Consider the following 19,875-nt stretch of genomic DNA (forward strand, 5'->3'; position numbering starts at 1 on the left):
AAGACAATATTCATATTGTTATTTCATTCTGGATTTTCTATGGTTCAACTATACATGTGCCATTTCGCAACAAAATACTGTGCTACACATAATTTATACGTGACAATGATGGTTAAGCTCCATTACTGTGGACTGAATTACAAGAAGAAATACAAGACACATTTTGGGCTTTCACTGAATTTCAATTTAAGCAACACATCTCTACACTTTCATCAGTATAACTTTTTATCAACTTCATTTTGAATGCCACAGTTGATAAAAACGTTATACTGATAGACAGACACATTAGGACTTTTAATGACCCTACAATAGTTATCGGAAATCTGTGTGTAAACAACACTGTCTGTTAAAGAGATTACATAGTACTATGGTCTCCACTGTCTGTATTCAAATAGAGGGAAAAAACATTGAAGTACAAAAAGTTTCTTTTTATCAACCCAATTAGTATGTACAATATTTTGTATCATTTTTTAAAAATAAAAGTAGATTTACATGTAATACTGAGACTATATTAGCATTTGTACATTGTACTTTTTCATTATCATTCCAGGTTTCATTGGATGGCGATCTTCCCTGCAGTCTTGCTCCCTTGAGAAAGTGGGTCCATTCTACATTAGCCCAGTTCATACAATTGAGCCACCAGACCTGCCAAAACAGAAACCACAGATTACAATTTTCATAGGCTGAGCCTCAGTTTGTAAGTAACACACACAAAAAAAAATCATTTGATAGGGCAAGAAAAAGCTGTCTACCGTGTTCATGACAACATTGTAAACATAATATAGATGAATCTGTAAGCTTCACAATGATCTTATAAGCAGTGTAACTGAGATTGAACTACATTTTTACACTTGGAGTGTTCTAGTAAATAGGAAACTAAAGTATTGTTCTTCTGTAGGAAGTAAAACAGTAAAGTTTCAACAGGAGATTTTTCTTCGATATAATGCACTCCTTTGATGTCACACTAACAGTGTATGGTATATTTATTTGCTACGATACGAGTAACATCAAAATGAAACAGTCATGTGGGAAGGTAGAATTTCAGCACATAAAACTTTACATCTAAAGTGGAAGGTGGTACTGCACATAGTAGCAATAGTAGATCATCTTCTCTCAGATACATTACAAATTTTTTCAAGCATGCTAAGAGGTTAGTAATGAAATTTAGATGGCTGAAGCTGTGTAATGGGGCACTGCAATATGATGTACTGCACAACAATTTTGCTGAAGTGCAGGAAAGTCTCCATCTAGTATATTTTTGAGAGTCTCAATAAACTTGCTTTCAAGCCACCAATTACAGCTCTCTTTAAGGTATGATTTTTCTGTTTACACTAAATCTATACAGTTGTAACTATCATAAATACACAGAATGTTGAACTGGACTGAAACTCTCTGGACCTAGGAGGGGGTGATCATTGTAGTTGCCAACTCAAATTATACTCAAGAACACATGACGATTCCACGAAAGCATGCAAAGGCTCTTCAGATTACATCAAATTTTACCGAGAATTTTAAAATACTGAATGTGAAGGCTGTGTATTCCCTTTAATGAGGTGTGGGTTTCATGACGGCTGCTTGTGCTGAAGAACTGATGTTATGATTGCACTGCAGTATATATTTATTTAAAAATATAAATTAGCCAGACACCACTCACAATATAGTATCATTTTGTTCCTCTCAACAGCTACTTGACACAGTGTCTATCAACCTCAGCATGCACAGAACAGCATAAAAGATTCTGCTGCAGTCCATGAGAAACATTGATGTGTTTCAAATCTCACTGTGGGGCACTGCAATCAGAACAGTTAATTTGGAGTTGGTATCTCTTGACATTAAGACAAAAATTGATAGGGCCACCTAATTCTTTGGACTAATCACAATGCTGGCACACTTACTTAAGCCTGTATTACCTAACTTGCCTTCACACATGTCTTATTCTAAACCAGACAAAAGAACATACCCTGAGTGCTAATTAATAGTCTATCAATTTTACAGAATTGTGCTCTACATTCCTACTTTACAAAACACACATATAACTGATTGGCACAATAATGTTGGAAAGGAAAATTGTGTTTACAATGATATTTAAAATTATTTGCTGATTTTGTACGTTTACAGAGTTAATGAATTATGGAGTAAAAAGAAACAACTTTGTTCAATTAAGATAATCAGAAATGGCTCTTTATGAAAAATAAAGAATATTCCAGTATGGAAACAATATATACATTAATAAAAAATCTCAGTTACTTATTTAGCATAGCCTGATTTTTTAAATATACAGTAATGAGATATTCAAAGAAAAGTTATTAACTTACAATAATAAGGTATCTTGAGCTCTGTTATAGCTTTAAAATATGTTTATAACCAGGTGACATGTATTATAATAGTGCTAATATAATAAACATGTTCTGTATAAAACCTATATTCATTTAAATGTTAGTACTGGAACAAACCTTTTTACACCCCAAATCTTTTCTTTGCAAGTGTTGGAGGCAACTGTGAAATTAGGGTGGATGGGCTTACTTCAACAACAGCTAGTACGCCATCTGCCAGCCACTCTAAATGAACAAGATGCTGCAACAAAGAAAATTGGCAGCTTGAGTAACCAGTGTTTGAGCTTCAGTATGTGTGTGTGTGTGTGTGTGTGTGTGTGTGTGTGTGTGTGTGTGTGTGTGTATCATTATGGCTGTTACATTAACACAATTGCCACTTCTAAAATCTGTTACCTGATGTTAAAACTATGGCTGCACCATGAATAATGTTTATAAGAAAATTAAAGGTAACATAAAAAAATAGCTTGTAGCTGCTATAAACAAAAGTTAAGCTGTCTATATTTACTTCCTTTTCTCTCCACCAGGTTCACTTCCACCTCAGTTTTTTTTAACTGTATTAACATGTATGCTTGGAGCTTAACAGTCATTTTAGAATTTCCACCATGATCTGTATTTTTTGATCAAATTGATTTAAGTATACTGTAAAATACTTTATCTCTGATTTAGGCAATGTGAAAAGGAGGAAAAGGCCAACATTCACAGAGCCCAGAAAACACAACAGTACTCACTTTGTATTTTTTAACAATGTGAAATGCGTGCACTATTGATGCAGCAGGTGACTGGCGTGAAATATTACTGTCTTGACTGTCTGAGGCAGGTGAATCTATTCTTGGTATTTTTGCTTCATTTGCAGGCAGTTCCTGGAATACAAAATAATGACTGTAGAACAAGACTAAGAGCAGCAGGAAATTATACTAACCATTTAGTATTTTATAAAAATATAGTGAATACATTTTAAGCATTACTCCAAAGAATCAATAATGGAGAAATCATCAAAAGAGAAATAACAGTCTAAAATCAATAACTGTTGCAAACACGTATTATGTTTCATTATTCCAGAAATATTATCTGCAATTAAACAGGGTCACTTTAAGTAATTCCATGAGTTTCACTTAGTACATTAAATCGTGAGAGATCTTTAGTCATGCATTCATATTATAAAGATGCATCACTTACCTTCTTTTTGTCTACAATACAGAAGGTGCTGTCATCCTGTAACATTATCATATCTGGGTTTCTACTGTCAAATATGACATTTGTTACCGGGAAGTTCCGCGACAGCCACTGCTTGGGATGTCGACCGTCAAGATCTCGGGAAAACTTTGTGAAAGCTTTCCGTCTTAGATCATATTCAGTAATCTGCAAAAGAGCGAAAGAAGTTTTTCTCTACCGTATAGTAAGTGCACAGCCTCACAAAAGATGCTTGAATCTATCAGTTACTAACCTTGTGATCTGAATACACCACAACAAAATTATTGGTTTTACTAATGGCTGCTGCAGTTGCTGGACAGCGATAATGAGGAAGTGTCACATAATGCTGGAAAGAAAAGCAAATTAAATCGAAAATACCAAACAGAGATTACCATATTGTACATCATGGAATTTCCAAAGCATAATAATAAAAGAAGGCAAGGCAAAAAATATGTGTACCATAATTAGCTGTACCTGTCTTCGTAGCCAAGATTGCTAATGTATGCACATGTCGTGGTGCTCAGTTCAGAGGTAGCTAGTTCAAATCCTGATGGTGAACAACATTTTTGTCTTCATTATGTGACCAGTATGGGGAGGAAAGATAGTGGCAAAAAAATCCTGATTATGGGGCATTGTACCAATGTGCTGGGTCAAATTCTGAATCTGTCCACAATGTCTCAAAGTGAAGGCAAGATACAAAGTTGATGGTGAGCTATATATGTCAATGAGAACATAGAATTTGGTATTATTCAGGAGTAGTTGGCTATGTCTCTGCACCAGATTCTCTCTTCTTCTTTCATCAACAATGTGAACACAAAAATAATAAGCCACATGCACTCGTCACATCACTTATACTCGAGAGATACCTTTACAACACAACTCTCACACACTGTGAAAGGAGAGGTGCCCCTTGATGCAAAGTAATAAAATCTTTCCAATTGTATCAACGAACCTATCTCTAGGGAATCACCATGCCAAAAAACTCATAAAACTTTATATCAAGCTGCATGGAAGGAAAATGATTTTTCCCATCTGGTTTGATACTGTACGGCCTTGCCGTGGTGGATGGGCTTACCTAACTAATAGTGCCACAACTGTCGAAAGCGAAACTAGTGCGGTCATACACATTACACAGTACAATTAGTTTAAGGTGCAACTCATACCATGTGATTCACTTGCCATTTGTAGCCGAATCCATCTATGTTATAATGCTTAAGGTGCCATCTATGGGGAAAATTTTCATTAATGAAAAAAATTTCCCCCTCCCCCTCATACAGTTCCCCTCTTCTTCAATATTGTTCTGTTCAAATTTGACATCATTCTGAGCAATTACTTTTTAACTGGAACTTCAATTATAAGCACCCTCTATATTAGATCTAATGGCAAAAAATACACTTGATCACTGACCATAAAGGAAATGTAGCAACAATGATTATTAAATACTAAGGGCAACAAAAACATGTACAAAGAATTACAGATTCTATAGGCTAGATAAAGTGGTAGCAGTGTCATATCTCAAGGAGTAGCTTGAAATATTTGGTTCTGAGCAGGAGCATGCAGAACAAGTGTGACTCAAGTTTACAAAAGTTGACCAAGCACCGAATAGTTATGTACCTGGCAGAACAGTACGTGATAGGAGGGATGCTCTGTGGTATACAATCACTATAAAGAAACTTCTAAGAAATGGTGACAGTTGCATAATCAGTGTACAACACAGCATAGGATTATAAACAGAAAGATGGTGTATGAAGTGAGTATGCTGTCAAAGGGGCAACGCATGAGGCAGTCAATGAATAACTTAGCAGAATCTTGTCGAAAGATCTCTCATTAAACTTGAAGAAATTTTGGTCACATGTCAAGGTTGTCAGTGGCACCAAATGTAGTGTCTTGACATTTTTGAATGAAACAGGAACCAAAACTGTGGGTAGCAAAGCAAAAGTAGAAATGTTAAACTCCACTTTTAAATGTTCTGTTGAAAAGGAAAATACAGAAGCAGTTCCACAATTTCCTTTTGTGCAACTGCAAAAAGCTGAGTGTTATAGATATTAGTATCAGTTTCACTAAGGAACAGTTCAAACCATTAAAATTAATGAATTTGCAAATGAGATAGTCAACAGGTATATTGTAGAACCCTATAACAAAGAACTGTGATCACTGGTTGCACGACTTCTAGCCAAGGATCAAGGCTACATGTGGATATGGTATTTTTTATTTCCACAAATTATTTGACTCAGTATGAAAAAATGTCTATTAAGGAAAGTATTATTACATTGGTTAATAAACAAGATTTGTGAATGGATTGAGGATTCACTTAAAAAGTTTCAACAGGTAGTATCAACTGAAGAATTTAGGAATATTTTTTAGCCACAAACATATTGCACCCACAGGGGCCCCAAAAACGAGATTAGATTAATTACAGCAAGCACAGAGATATCTGAGCAGTTGTTCTTCCCATGGTTGATACTCAACTGGAGCTGGATGAAAACTTAACACCTGGTACAATGCTAAATATACTCTTCATGCACTACACAGTTGTTTGCTGAGCATGTGTGCAGATAACCAATAAACAAAATCCCTGAGTGACTCCAGAAAATACTGCCTATCAGATGAACTTGACAGCATCTTTTTGGCTCTAAGTTTCTGGCTTCCACAAACAGCAGTTTCATTTCTGATCTGAAGGGGTGGACCCACATTAACAAATTTGCAAAAAATCACACAGATACTTTTTAACACACTCCAAACATAGACAAAAATTTTGTTTTGGTCAATGTGGCAACAACTTGCACCCTTTGGCGTCAGATATTTCATATACCTTTTGTCCCCTATCATCCAAAATTTTATTGTTCAGAGAAGTACAGCCTATCTTGAATTTACCCCCTGTATCTTAACTGTTGACAATGGAAGAGTAGATTTCTTATAAATTTTTACCAACTTTGGACGAAACACTGTGTGGCACAGCGGAAGAAAAGCAGGACAGTACATGCCACTCAATCAATGAGATCAACGTCACTGATGCACAGGGTGAAGAAATTGTTTCTTATGCAGAGGTAAGAAATAAAAATATAACTTTTGTTATGTGGTGTGTTTATTACTGCAGTCTCTAAAACATTTAGATTTATTTGGAATAAAGTGAAGTTAAAATGGTTTTTTAGCTACAGAAATTCAGTTTTATGAAATTGGAACAGTTTTAATCTTTAGCCACTGGACAAACTCTTTCCTCAGATGTAGAAACACACTCACATTTGTATGCACACCACTCACTCATACATGACCATTGTCATCTCTACACACTTTTTCTACTTCCTGGTGCTTCCTTGTCAAATTCCCAACAGCACACACTTTAAACCCACTTACCACACACACCATGACACACTGACTTGCCAGTCACCCTGTAGCAACCATCTCTACTGCTCACAACACACAACAACCATAAATATTGCGCTCTGTGTCCCACATTCTCCTCTAATATAAGTATTCCTGTATCTTTCCACTACCTCCATTGACACAGACAAATTTCCCTGGCCCTGTCTGCACCACATATATATTCCTACTCCTTGTACCTAACAGACCTGCTGTACACCTTGTCTTCAATATAGCCCCATAAAAAGGAGTCGCATGTGTTCAGATCTGGAGAACATAGTGGCCATTCGAGGCCCACGTCAGTGGCCTCTGGTTACCCCAGAGCCAGAATGCAGTCCCCAAAGTGCTCCTCCAGGACATCAAACACTCTTCTGCTTTGATGTGGTTGAGCTCAGTCTTGGATAATGGGGATGAAATAATCTTCCAAAGCCTTCACATACCGTTCGGTGGTCACCCTGCCATCAAGGAATATTGCACCGATTATTCTGTTACTGGACATTACACACCACACAGTGCCCCATTGAGGGTGGAGAGACTTCTCACCCCTGAAAGGCAGATTCTCAGTCCCCCAAATGCACCAGTTTTGCTTATTGATAAAACCCATCCAACTGAAAATAGGCTTTGTCATTAAAACAAACCATATTCACATCAAAGTCTTGTTCATCAATTCCGTAAACAATGGTGTTGGCGAAACAACTGCTGTTCCATGACCCTGGGGCTTAATGGCTGATGGGTTTGAATTTTCTATGGGAAGAGATGCAGGTCTTCAACAATAATTTGTGGCTGGCAGTGTCTCACAGTTGACTGCCACCCGTTGTGCTGCTTGTCTGATCGATGTCCTGGGGCTGGGTTGAAACACCATACTCGTCTTCTCTATGTTTTCATGTGTTTTCACCCTTTCTGGGCGACCAACACTGCCAGCACTGTCATCACGACAGACACTGCCAACACTATCATCATCAAGTTCTCTCAAACATGCAAATCAAATTCTTGATTGTTAGCACACTTGGACCAGTTGTCTTTAGCTTGAACTTGGTCACAAACTTCCTTTGAGCCAAAGTTGGGCTGTTATTGCTCACATAGTAGGCCTTCACAAGCACTATACAGCCAGGCACGCTGGATCATAACATTTTCATGTGCAAATGGCTAACAACAACAAGGCGCATGTACATGTGCATGCTGATTGCCGTCATGCCCTGTGCAGTTTGAACATCCTAAAACAAACCATTCAGAAATTATGAAGACTTTATTTCATACTGTTCAATAATTGTCATCCCGCGTGTGTGTGTGTGTGTGTGTGTGTGTGTGTGTGTGTGTGTGTGTGTGTGTTTTCTGTGTCTATGGAAAGATTTGTCTAGTAGCGAAGTCACCTTTCAAATATACTTTAAGTGTTCCTCTCTGTTGCCCAACACCTCCTATGTGGTTCCATTATTTAGTTTTAATCCTCAAAATGAAGTGTTCATTTTCAAAGATCATACCATAAATGTTGATAAAACCCGGATCAACGTTAATTAGAAAATGAAGCTTTTCATTTTTGGCAATGAGTTAATTACTGAAACAAATCATATGTAGCAAATATAAAACCAGGTAAGTTTTAGTAGGACTCGCACTCTCAGGGTTCAGTACGAACATTCTGATGAGCGTGTTTGCAAGTATCAAAACACATGACATAAAGGGCAGTATTCTCTCACTGCAATGGCTTAGAGGCTTATATATTTTTACACCATCAAGGGTAAGGTATTTGCATAAATCTGAACTTTGACACCTCTATCTCTTCCGAGGAAAAGGCTCGTAATAGACACAATAAAAGTGATCCCATAAGGGTTCCGTTTTTACCAACTGAGGTATGGAATGCTAAAAAAAAGGAAGAAAAATAGGGTTTCACGTATCATTGATGACAAGGTCATTAGAGATGGGAGCACAAGCTTAGAATGAGACAGCCCTTTTCAGCAGAACTATTCCTATATTTGCCGTAAGTGATTTTGGGATATGCCATAAAATAGGATTTGTGAATTATTAGCTCATTCACCATCAGGTCAGTCAATTATGAAATCCAAAGATATATGAACACAAGGAAAAGAAAACAGGGCGTACACACTTCTCTAGCAAGGAAGAAAGTGGAGGGGAGAGGGAGTGGGTGTACGAGTGGGAGCTGAAATTAACTGTTAACACGTAACTATACCAGGCGTTTTCTATGCAAAATGGAATGTTAGGATACTGGCAGCATGAGGATCACATACAACAATGGCAAATAGAGAATAGCCGGTTAATAGATATGTTGTTTGGAAACATTACACAACAACAACAACAACAACAACAACAACAACAACACTGACACTCCTGCAAAGTAATAGACTTAGGATTAGTGCAGTGTAAATGAACTATACTGAAAACAAAAGTATAAATTATCTCCAAACAGAAACTAAAATCATATGAAGAGAAGAAATCTTCCACGCAAATGCATACACATACACAAATGTTATGTGGGACAAATGCGCTAGACTTTGTAATCAAATGTTCTTATAATCAGCAACTGAGAAGGAAAGGTTATAGGTAACAAAATCATATAGGGATTAAGCTGTATCAAAATTTAACAGCTTTATTGTATAATTTTTTTCAGAAATAAGAGTTACACATTGAGTCCCATGTCATTCAATGCATTATCTAGTACAAAAGATATTTCACATGATAGAAAATTAATCAACCTATCCTTAATTAAGTGCATTGCACAAAATTTTCATAAAATTTGTGGAATTATACACAATCCAATTACCACAATCAACATGGATTCGTGTGCTATTGACCAACAAAACTTCAGAACTGTGTTTCTTCAGAGGCAACACATCATAACATTGTTCCTGAGTACTGGAGTATTAATTACTTATTGTTCACTATTTCTTCAGCACTGGCTGCATATTACAAGTCTCATTTTTCAACAGTAAACCAGTTAACAGCAGTAAATGGTCACAGGCTTGAAAAATACTAATGCTTTTATGTTGATGTAAAAGAAGATATCATGAAACTCAAAAACTTCATACTGACATTGATTTCAAATGACAAGTATTTTACTTACTATATGCATCCAAACAAACTTACTTAGATGACAGAATAGTAAGATATTACATTAATACTACTTATCAAAACTGCTAGGCAAAGACTCTGGTACATAAAAAAGCATAACTTGTCATGTACAACAAAACGATCATACAGTTTCTTTTCCCTTTTGTTTACAATAGAACATATTTTATATATATGGTTTATTACCTTTCCACTCTGAAGGAACCATACTGCAATGTGACTTTCATGGTCAGCAGCAAATAAATATTGATCATCTGGAGAGAGGCCCAGCAGGAACACAGTGTCAGTATGAACTATAACAAGAAAGCACTTTAACAATATTTTAAATTCTTTCTAGCAGGTGAATATAAATTTTATTAGTAGTTTACTTCTGTTCTGTAGCAGAAGCCACTTTAGATCTAATAGATCACACCTTTACAGCACTTGCAAGCAGCACCATAATTGCAGTAGCCACCAGAAAGATCGCGGGATGCGCACATCGGCAAGGCGCGTCACGGACAGTAGTTGCCCCAAGTAAAGTCTCGCCTACCAGAGGGCATGTGAGAATTCGGCCGCGCCCTCTGCCGACGGAACAACAACAACAACAACAACAACAACAACAACAACTCAGGCAGCACAGGCCGTGCCCAGCCAGTTCATATCGGGCATGCCTAGGAGACAGTTCCCAGTCTACACTAGGTGGAGTGCGGCAGAAAAGTGAGTCATGTTACTACACAATTGGCAACGAGTAGGGTCGTTCTTTCGCGTGTTGCATTGTTGTTCCTGTTCCGCAGCTTCTCCACAGCATGGAGGATTTAGTGCGGGTTTTGGCTGAGCAGCAGACAGAGCTCATGGCAACCATGAAACAAGTGCTTCCGGCGTTGCTCTCCACGCAGTCTGCTCCAGCGCCGTTCCCTCCTCCCTTTCCCCCGTATGACGAGACGGCGGAGGATTGGGACGCATATGAACATCGCCTTTGGCAGCATTTCCAGGCGTTTCATGTTGCCAATGCGGAGGTATGTCGTGCTCTTTTCTTGTCTTGGATATCTCCCTCGCTGTATCAAGATTTGCGGCAGCTAGCGCTGTTGCAGGAACCCTCGTCCTTGTCTTTCGACACATTGTGTTCATTGCTGTCTTCCTATTATCGCCGCCGCAAACATGTTGTGGTGGCTACGGTCGAGTACTATCAATGCAAGAAACACCCCATCAGTCTTACCGGGCGTGGGCCGCTATGCTGCACGGTCTTAGTTGCAAGTGTCATTTTGTCACGGAGCAGTTGGTTGGTTGGTTGGTTGGGTTGTTTGGGAGAAGAGACCAAACAGCGAGGTCATCGGTCTCATCGGATTAGGGAAGGACGGGGAAGGAAGTCGGCCATGCCCTTTCAAAGGAACCATCCCGGCATTTGACAGAGCAGTTGCGAGAGTCATATGCCCACGTTATGGTGCGTGACGTCATTGTTCGCTCGGCCCCTGATAGGGAGGTCTGGCAATGGGCCCTGCAGTTGGAAGACCCTTCCCTTGAGGAAGTCCTGTCCATTGCTCAATCATATGAAGTCTCTCACGCTGCAGGTCAACAGTTGGAAGAGTGGTGCGATGTCGCGGCAGTTCAGGGTGGCGCGGCCGCGGCCGCCGCATCCGGGGTGGACGTCGTGTGAGCGGTACAATCCGGCCGTTACGGCCGCTCCCGCACAGTGCGTAAACAGAGTTCTGGCCACCGGTCCCTGTTACCGTCCTGTGTGCCGTGCTATATAAATCATGATCGGTCAGAGTGCCCCCAGCATTGGGCCGTTTGTCGCAAATGTAATAAAAAAGGCCACATTGCTAAAGTTTGCCGCTCAGCCTCCAAAGAATCGAAGGAAGCAGGTACAGAGGACATGGACGTTGACATTCAGGAAGTTACATCGGGCCAGGCTCCGGACACATCGGCACACAAACTCTTTATCGAGGTGTCGGTTCGGTTACGCCGATTGCAACTGCAAGTAGATACGGACGCGGCAGTTTCCTTGTTGAATGCACAAACTTACTCCAACCTTGGGTCGCCCCCATTGGCACCAGTTTACCGGCATCTACGTGGTTATGGTAAACAGTTCATACCCGTACTGGGTCAATTCACTACCGACGTTACTTACAAATCAGTCACTCGGCCTCTTACTTTTATTGTTGTCAGTGATGCGAGCTCCGCTAACCTTTTTGGATTGGATGCCTTTCAAGCTTTCGGTTTTCCTATCACAGACACCATACAGTTGGTCTCCAAAGACGTTCCCTACCGATCACTGGAATCTTTGATCTCTGACTTTCAGGATATCTTTGAGGAGGGCGTGGGGCGTGTTTCGAACTTTGAAGCTCACTTAACGTTGAACGCATCGGCTCGCCCACATTTTCTACATGCGAGGCAGATCCCCTTGGCCTTCCGCCCTCAGGTAAAAGCAGAACTAGAAAGGCTGACAGCCCTCGGTGTCGTTCTTCCCATTTCTTCTAGTGAGTGGGCTTCGCCCCTCGTTACTGTCAGGAAACCCTCAGGAAAATTACGTCTTTGTGGTGATTTCAAGGCCATCATTAATTTCCAATTGGTGGTGGACACCTATCCCTTGCCTCGTTCTGAGGAATTGTTCTCCGCCATGGCGGGAAGCCAATATTTCTCAAAAATCGATCTTTCGGAGGCTTATCATCAGATACCGCCTGGCAGTCATCAACATCCCGTTTGGCCTATACCAATACCAGCGATTGGCCTTCGGAATATCCAGTGCCCCGCCGATATTTCAGCATTATCTTGAGAATGTCACGTCAACAATCCCTCATTGTATTAATTACCTGGACGACATAATTGTCACAGGCCGCAGCACGAAGGAACACTTGCACAACCTTCGAACCCTCTTTCTCAAATTCAGGTCTGTGGGCCTGCGTTGCAACCTGCGTAAGTCAAACTTCTTCCAACCATCCATTGAGTATGTGGGCTACACCATCTCTCGACACGGTGTCCAGCCGCTAGGAAGTTTGGTCCAAGGTATCGTCGACCTTCCGCAGCCCATTTCGTTGAAGGAGTTACAAGCTTTTCTAGGCAAGATTGCCTATTACCACCAGTTCATTCCCAGGGCTTCCACCATAGCCCACCCCCTGTACTGCCTTCTGCGCAAAGGTGTTCCTTTTGATTGGTCGCCTGCAAGCGAGCGAGCATTCACCTCGTTGGAGGGCCTCCTCATGTCAGCACCTTGTTTGGCTACTTTTGACCCCAATAAGCCAGTGGTCCTGGCTACAGATGCTTCGCAGTATGGGGTGGGGGCAGTCCTGGCCCATCACAATGAGGATGGCTCGGAGCAGCCACTGGCGTTTGCGTCTAAAACTCTTAGTCCCGTGCAGGCCCATTACTCCCAGGTGGAAAAAGAGGCTTTGGCCATTGTCTACGCTGTTACCAAGTTTCACCCTTTCTTGTATGGCAGGAAGTTTCAGTTAATCAGTGACCATAAGCAATTAGTATCATTATTTGGCCCTGCCTCTAAGATTCCGGATAGGGTGGCCCACAGACTGCAGCGCTGGGCCTTGTTTCTCTCTAAGTACCATTACGACATTCATTTTCGCCCTACTGGACAGCATGCCAACGCCGACGCTCTTTCCTGTCTTCCGGTGGGCCCGGATCCTAAGTTCGATCGGGAGAAGATTATGTGTTTTCATTTGGATGTGGCATCCCGCCAAGCGGTTGATGGCTTCCCAATCACTAGTTCTAGAGTCGCCAGGGAAACAGCAGCTGACCCGGTTCTCTGGCAAGTAGTTCGCCTCGCCTCGTTCAGCAGGGGTGGTCGTCCCGACCTCCAGGTCGGGCCTGGGCCCCTCTTCGTAATTATTTTGTTCTACGAGACCGCCTCTCAGTCTGGGAAGGAGTTTTCCTTCTGGCTACAGATGATACAGCTCCTCGCGTGGTTGTTCCTGCAAGTTTGCGAAGGGTGGTCCTCACATTACATGAGGGGCACTGGGGTGTTTCCCATACTAAAACCTTGGGTCGCAGGCGTGTGTACTGGGGCCTGGTATTGACAGAGAAATTGAGCACTTGGTGCAAGCCAACAGGCTTCTCCCAGGTCAGCGTTCTCTTCATGGCCGCCTGCAACCCAGGCATGGGAACGTGTTCACATAGATTTTGCGGGCCCATTTCTCAATGGTTTTTGGCTCATTGTCATTGATGCTTATTCCCGATGCCCACATGTGGTTCGCTGCTCCTCGACCACTTCAGCAGTTGCCATCCAGGCACTAGCAAAAATCTTTTCTGTGGAAGGTCTGCCAGTCACTCTGGTATCAGACAATGGACCTCAGTTTATTTCGCAGACCTTCCAGGATTTTTGTAGGCGCTTCAGTATTCGGCACGTTTTCTCTCCCCCCTTTCACCCACAATCCAATGGAGAAGCCGAGCGCATGGTGCGCACATTTAAGATGCAGATGAAAAAGTATGTGCAAGAATTTCCTGCGGAGGAGGCATTGACGTTTTTCCTGACGGCATACCAGACCACACCAATGGGAGAAGGCAGCCCCGCAGTGTTCCTCCATGGGTGCCAACCTAGGACACTGCTGCACCTCCTCCGGCCTGTTCCTCGCCAGTCTTCGCAAAACGGGGTACCCGGCTTTCCACCGGGTATGTCGGTCTAGGCATGTGGGTTTGATCGCAATCCATGTTGGATACCGGTGGTGGTCCTGTGTCGCAATGGCTGCTGGCTCTATACCTTGCAGGTGGGGGACCAGGAGGTACGTCGTCACCAAAATCAGCTACGTCCACGTTTGGGGACCCACCCTCCGACCCCTCAGGTGCCGGCTTCCCCATTGCCGGCAACCGTGTTGTTTTCTCAGGGGACGCTACCACCCCTCCCACCTGTGACTCCACCACACTGCGAGGGTTCTCAGCCTTGGCAGCCTCCAGTAGCTCCAGCACCGGCATCGCCATCGTTAGAGATGCCCCAGCGAGAGCCGGCCACCCTCGCGGGCCCGGTTCCTCAGGAGGCTGGTTCACCAGTGGTCGTCCCTTCCCCATCATCACCACCACTGGGTATTGCCCCATCCGAGGTGGACCGAGATCCGGCGTTCGACGGCTTGTCGCCCGTTCTGTCCAGGGCTCCCGTGGTGGGACGACGGGGGCCTCTTTGTGTGGGTCACTTCCAACCGTATTCGAAGGTTCCGGCTCGAGGGTTGGCGGATCACCCCGACTCCAGCCTTCCAATGGATGTGGAGGTCATCGCTACTGCACAACCCTCCACCTTCAGACGCAGTGGTTCACGGTGGCTTCACTCCCCGAAGGAGGAGGAGTGCAGTAGCCACCAGAAAGATCGCGGGATGCGCACATCGGCACGGCGCGTCAAGGACAGTAGTTGCCGCAATAAAGTGCCACCTACCAGAGGGCACGTGAGAATTTGGCCGCGCCCTCTGCCGGCGGAACAACAACAACTCAGGCAGCGCGGGCTGTGCCCAGCCAGTTCGCATCTGGCATGCCTAGGAAACAGTTCCCATTCTACACTAGGTGAAGTGCGACGGAAAAGTGAATCGTGTTATTACAATAATAAATTAAAACTGCTTTTCATAAAGAAGCACATAAACAAATACTGGTCAAATATTAACATGTTATCATTTCATTGAAAGTTAAAAACAATTATTAACTTTGAAAGAAATCTTTAAAAAATTAGTGTCACAGAAAACTGAATCAGCATGTCTACATTATGAACACTATGTCACAATAAATTTGAAGAAAACCAAAGCATTACAATAAGATACAAGAAATAAAAATCTGATTACAAGACTAGGAAAGCTACAGCACAAAAGAAACTGTTTTTGACAGAATAAGAAAGGATTCTTATTGTTATGATAATGTAAAGTTCTTGTTGGAATAAGAATAATGAAAGAAGTAAAGGTTATAATTCGCTGTACATTTGAGGTGTTTTGAGTTGCTGAGAGAGAGGTAAACAGGACTAAAAATGTTGCTGACAATGACAGTACAATGTAGGCAGATGGAACAATGTAGTCATGCAAGTGTGTTATGTGTGTGTATGTATGTATACTCTGCATTACTTACCTCTGAAGAGCATTGTCTACAAGATAAGCTGAGTTTTCAGTTTTGTTCGTGTGACAATTGAGCACTCAACTATATGGCGAATTCTTAACTTTCATCCCTCCATTATGTATAAAACAAACATATTGGGTTACTATACATTATATTGGGTATGACTACTTGAAAATTATAAATGACAAAATGTAAATAATGCCCCATGATGGACAAAGCAAATAACTGACCAGTCTCTTCAATTTTTCAACATCGTTTCACATATTTTTTTCTTTCAGCAGTTGTTAATCAGCTGTTATACTTAAGATATTTACAAATTACGATGCTACTCCCGACAGTACATAACCTATGTCAACAACTGCTAAGAATCTAATGATCAGGATACATCAATAATATTGTTAAATACTCATACAAGTGTACTTTATTAATGTGTGTATGTATGTCTACTGCTGACAAAGGCCTTAATGGTAGAAAGCTACCATTGTGTGAATCTTTTTGTTGTGCCTATTGCGACTAAGCATCTCCGCTATATGGTAAGTAGCAACTTTCCTTCTCTGGTATTGTTACATTCCATCCTGGATTTTCCATTGTTTGATACGTTATTAATCTCATCATCAAGTGCACAGAAATTAACTTTTACACCCTTTATTCCCATGGATGTTTTAGTGCTCCTCTGCTACTACACGATTCTATGAATGTGCACAAATTTCTTCTCAATTACTTCTGGGGAAATGGGCTAGAATACAGTTTAGGATCACTCCTAAACATCTCACCTAACAGTTAAGATGTTGATGTGTTGACAGGTAAATAAGAAAGTTGTGAAGGTTGTTACTTTCAATCCAAAAACATATACATTCCACCAAAAACTTTCCATTGACACTTTTTTGAGTACAATATAGAATTGTTATAGTTATTTTGTTCTCGAATGAATCTTTACTGGACTGAAACAGCTAGCAATGTTCCCAGCCAGCTTCTGAACAGCTAAAAAGTGAGTTTTAAGTCTTCTTATGGACATGGTCATACAATGTATCATCTCGAAAGTTACTACACAACATATGTTTACCTACGCAAATATGAGGACTTATATTACTATGTTCCTTATGTTGTAGAACACAAATTATTGAAAAAGAAAAACAGCCAGTGACTTTGTATCCAAGATCATTGTGAAAGAAGGTATGTAAAATCATTTAAATATATTTTAAAATGTAAAGACACCATAAGGAACTTCCTCATGATGTATACTATTTCCGTATAATAGAAAAATTGTTTACATTTTATATGGCAATATATCATGAAACAAAGGAATGAAAATGTGCCATATATTTGTTTAAATTTAAAGTGCCCTGGACTGAGTTTCTTGGGCATTCCATATGGGTAGTGAATCCATCAAGTCTGACAGACAAAGTTGAATTCTGTGCATCACTGCCAATGTCAATTTTTGAGTTGGTAGAACCAATCTGTTTTCCTGAATTTCCGTGATATGTGGTCATTAAAGCGTAACTGTTTGCCATGGGCTGGTTATATACCTGTTTCCCTACTGCATGGTTTGTCTATTCCACTATCATATTTGCCTCATTTAGCAGTGTGCTGTCATAAACAGCAACTTTTACAGTTATGGCAACTATGTATTCCTGTGGCAATACCAGCCATACAAGAAAGATGTCTTAACACAGTAACATCGAAGTCTCTTCCACAAAATGTTATCCACAGAATGAAAAGTCTTAAAAGGACCACATGAAAAGAAAGCAGCATAATTCTAGTTCCTCAGTTGTCATAAATTTTCATCTTGGGATCAAACATGGGATTATTTAAAAAAGCTCTTTTTTTTATTGGGATCAAATGTGGGATTGTTTAAAGAGGGCCAAGAAAGTTAATGAGTATTTATTCTCAACAAGTAAAAAATATGACTTTTTGGGCTTAACAGTAACTACTGTCAAGAATCTGAGCAGTTAGTATGCACCGATGGAAAAAAAAAAATTGCAACACCATGACAGAGTTACGCAACACAAATGAAACAAAAGTTGGTAGGCAAGTTTCTACATCTGAAAGATTATGTCTATTCAAATTTCACACTAGTCGCACCACGGTAGCGCTAAAACACCACTGTGAGAACCCAAGAAAATTTTTTTTTTTTAATTTATTAAATACATGCTCTAACGGTCGTGTGCATTAGTTACCTTCGAGACTGGACATGGTGAGTTGATGTCAGTCAAAAATACGAGGGTTGGAACTTAAATAGTGGCAACTATTTATTCACAACCGATAGAAAAGAGTTACATGTTTGCACCTGTTACTGTCCTTCAAAGTAGTCACCAGTGTTGTGTAGAACCCATTGCCAGTGGCATGGAAGGTGTAGTATACCATTAGCAGAGCCTGTTCTGTTGTTGACGTGAATGGAGCAGTCTAAAGTTATGGTGATTCTCCTGTACGACTGTGATTGTGTTATCCTAACGCATTACGTTCATCAACAGCAGACCATCAGCGTACATTTTTGGAGCATCACCTGCAACCAGCTTTGCAAAAGAAGAGGTGACACTTTCTGCGCAAACCACCCATCAGTTTTCCACAACAATGTGCGGGCGCATACAGCACAAGTTGTGGCTGCTCTGTTCGGTCGATGGGACTGGGAAGTACTGTACTCCCATGACTTAAGTCCTTGTGACTGATTTGATTCCGAAGATGAAGGAACCACTTCATGGCATTCGCTTCAGAACTGTTCCAGAGATTCGACAGGCAGTAGACCGCTCCATTCGCACCATCAACAGAACAGGCTCTGCTAACGGTATACTATGCCTTCCACATTGCTGGCAATGGGTTCTACACAGTACTTATGACTACTTTGAAGGGCAGTAATAGGTGCAAACATGTAAATCTTTTGTATTGGTTGTGAATAAATAGTTGCCACTATTTAAGTTCCATATCTTTAAGGCAAGAAAGACACCACAATCAATGCCTCACTGAATTTGAATGAAGTCCTGTGATAGGGTTATGAGTAGCTGGATGTTGCTTCTGTGATACTGCAGAAAGACGGTAGGAATGTAGTCACTGTGAATAATGGCTGGCATGAGAATGTATGGTTGCAAGACGACCAGGCTCCAGATGGTCACATGGCACTACCTAGAGGGAAGTCTATTGTGTTCAGCATACAGCTTTGGTGCATCATACTGCATCTGCAGCAGCAATCTGTGCAGCAGTTTGCACCACAGTTACATGACGAACGGTTACAAATTGGTCATCTCAAGAACAGCTCTGAGCCAGACGCCCGGCAGTGTGCACTCCACTGACCCCAACCCAATGCCACTTATGACTTCAGCAGTGTCAAGTGAGAGCTCACTGAGGGAGGGGGAGGGGGGAAGCAAGGGGGAGACCTGTTGTGATTTCTGACGAAAGCTGATTCTGCCTTGGCACCAGTGATGGCCATGTGTCAGAAGGAGGTCAGCTGAGGGCCTGCAACCAACCAGTCTGCATGCTAACACACTGGACCTACACCTGGAGTTATGGGCTGAGGTGTGATTTCGTATGACAGCAGGAGCACTCTCATGGTTATCCCACACCACAGTCGACTACAAATTTACGTATGTCAATCTGGTGATTCGATTTGTTGTGCTGCCATCCACGAACAGCATTCCACAGTGTGTTTTCCAACAGGATAACACTCATCCACATACTACTTTTGTAACCCGACATGTTCTGCAGAGTGTCAACATGTTGCCTCAGCCTGCTCAGGCACCAGTTATATCTCCAACTTAACACATATGGGACATCATCGGACAACAACTCCAACATCATTCACGAACAGCATTAAAAAGGGTCCCTACACTGACCAACCAAGTGCAACAGTCATGGAACTCCATCTCATAAACTGACATTCAGCACGTGTGCAACACAATGCACATACATTTGC

At 41.3% G+C, this 19,875-nt stretch overlaps 1 protein-coding gene across 1 annotated transcript in view; it reads right to left on the reverse strand.

Annotated features, from left to right (window-relative positions):
* Positions 1-407: 407 nt before the first annotated feature.
* LOC124606929 (U3 small nucleolar RNA-associated protein 4 homolog) overlaps positions 408-19,875 on the reverse strand; it is a 76,242-nt gene continuing 56,774 nt past the window's right edge. The window contains exons 11-16 of the mRNA XM_047139044.1: positions 10,149-10,255; positions 3,778-3,870; positions 3,510-3,692; positions 3,062-3,193; positions 2,454-2,574; positions 408-645 (exon numbers count right to left, since the gene is read on the reverse strand). Of these exons, the coding sequence (XP_046995000.1) occupies positions 2,458-2,574; positions 3,062-3,193; positions 3,510-3,692; positions 3,778-3,870; positions 10,149-10,255 (632 nt within the window). The 3' untranslated portion in view covers positions 408-645; positions 2,454-2,457. The remainder of the gene's footprint in view (positions 646-2,453; positions 2,575-3,061; positions 3,194-3,509; positions 3,693-3,777; positions 3,871-10,148; positions 10,256-19,875) is intronic.

The sequence above is a fragment of the Schistocerca americana genome, chromosome 3 (genome assembly GCF_021461395.2).
Source record: "Schistocerca americana isolate TAMUIC-IGC-003095 chromosome 3, iqSchAmer2.1, whole genome shotgun sequence".
Taxonomy (NCBI): domain Eukaryota; kingdom Metazoa; phylum Arthropoda; class Insecta; order Orthoptera; family Acrididae; genus Schistocerca; species Schistocerca americana.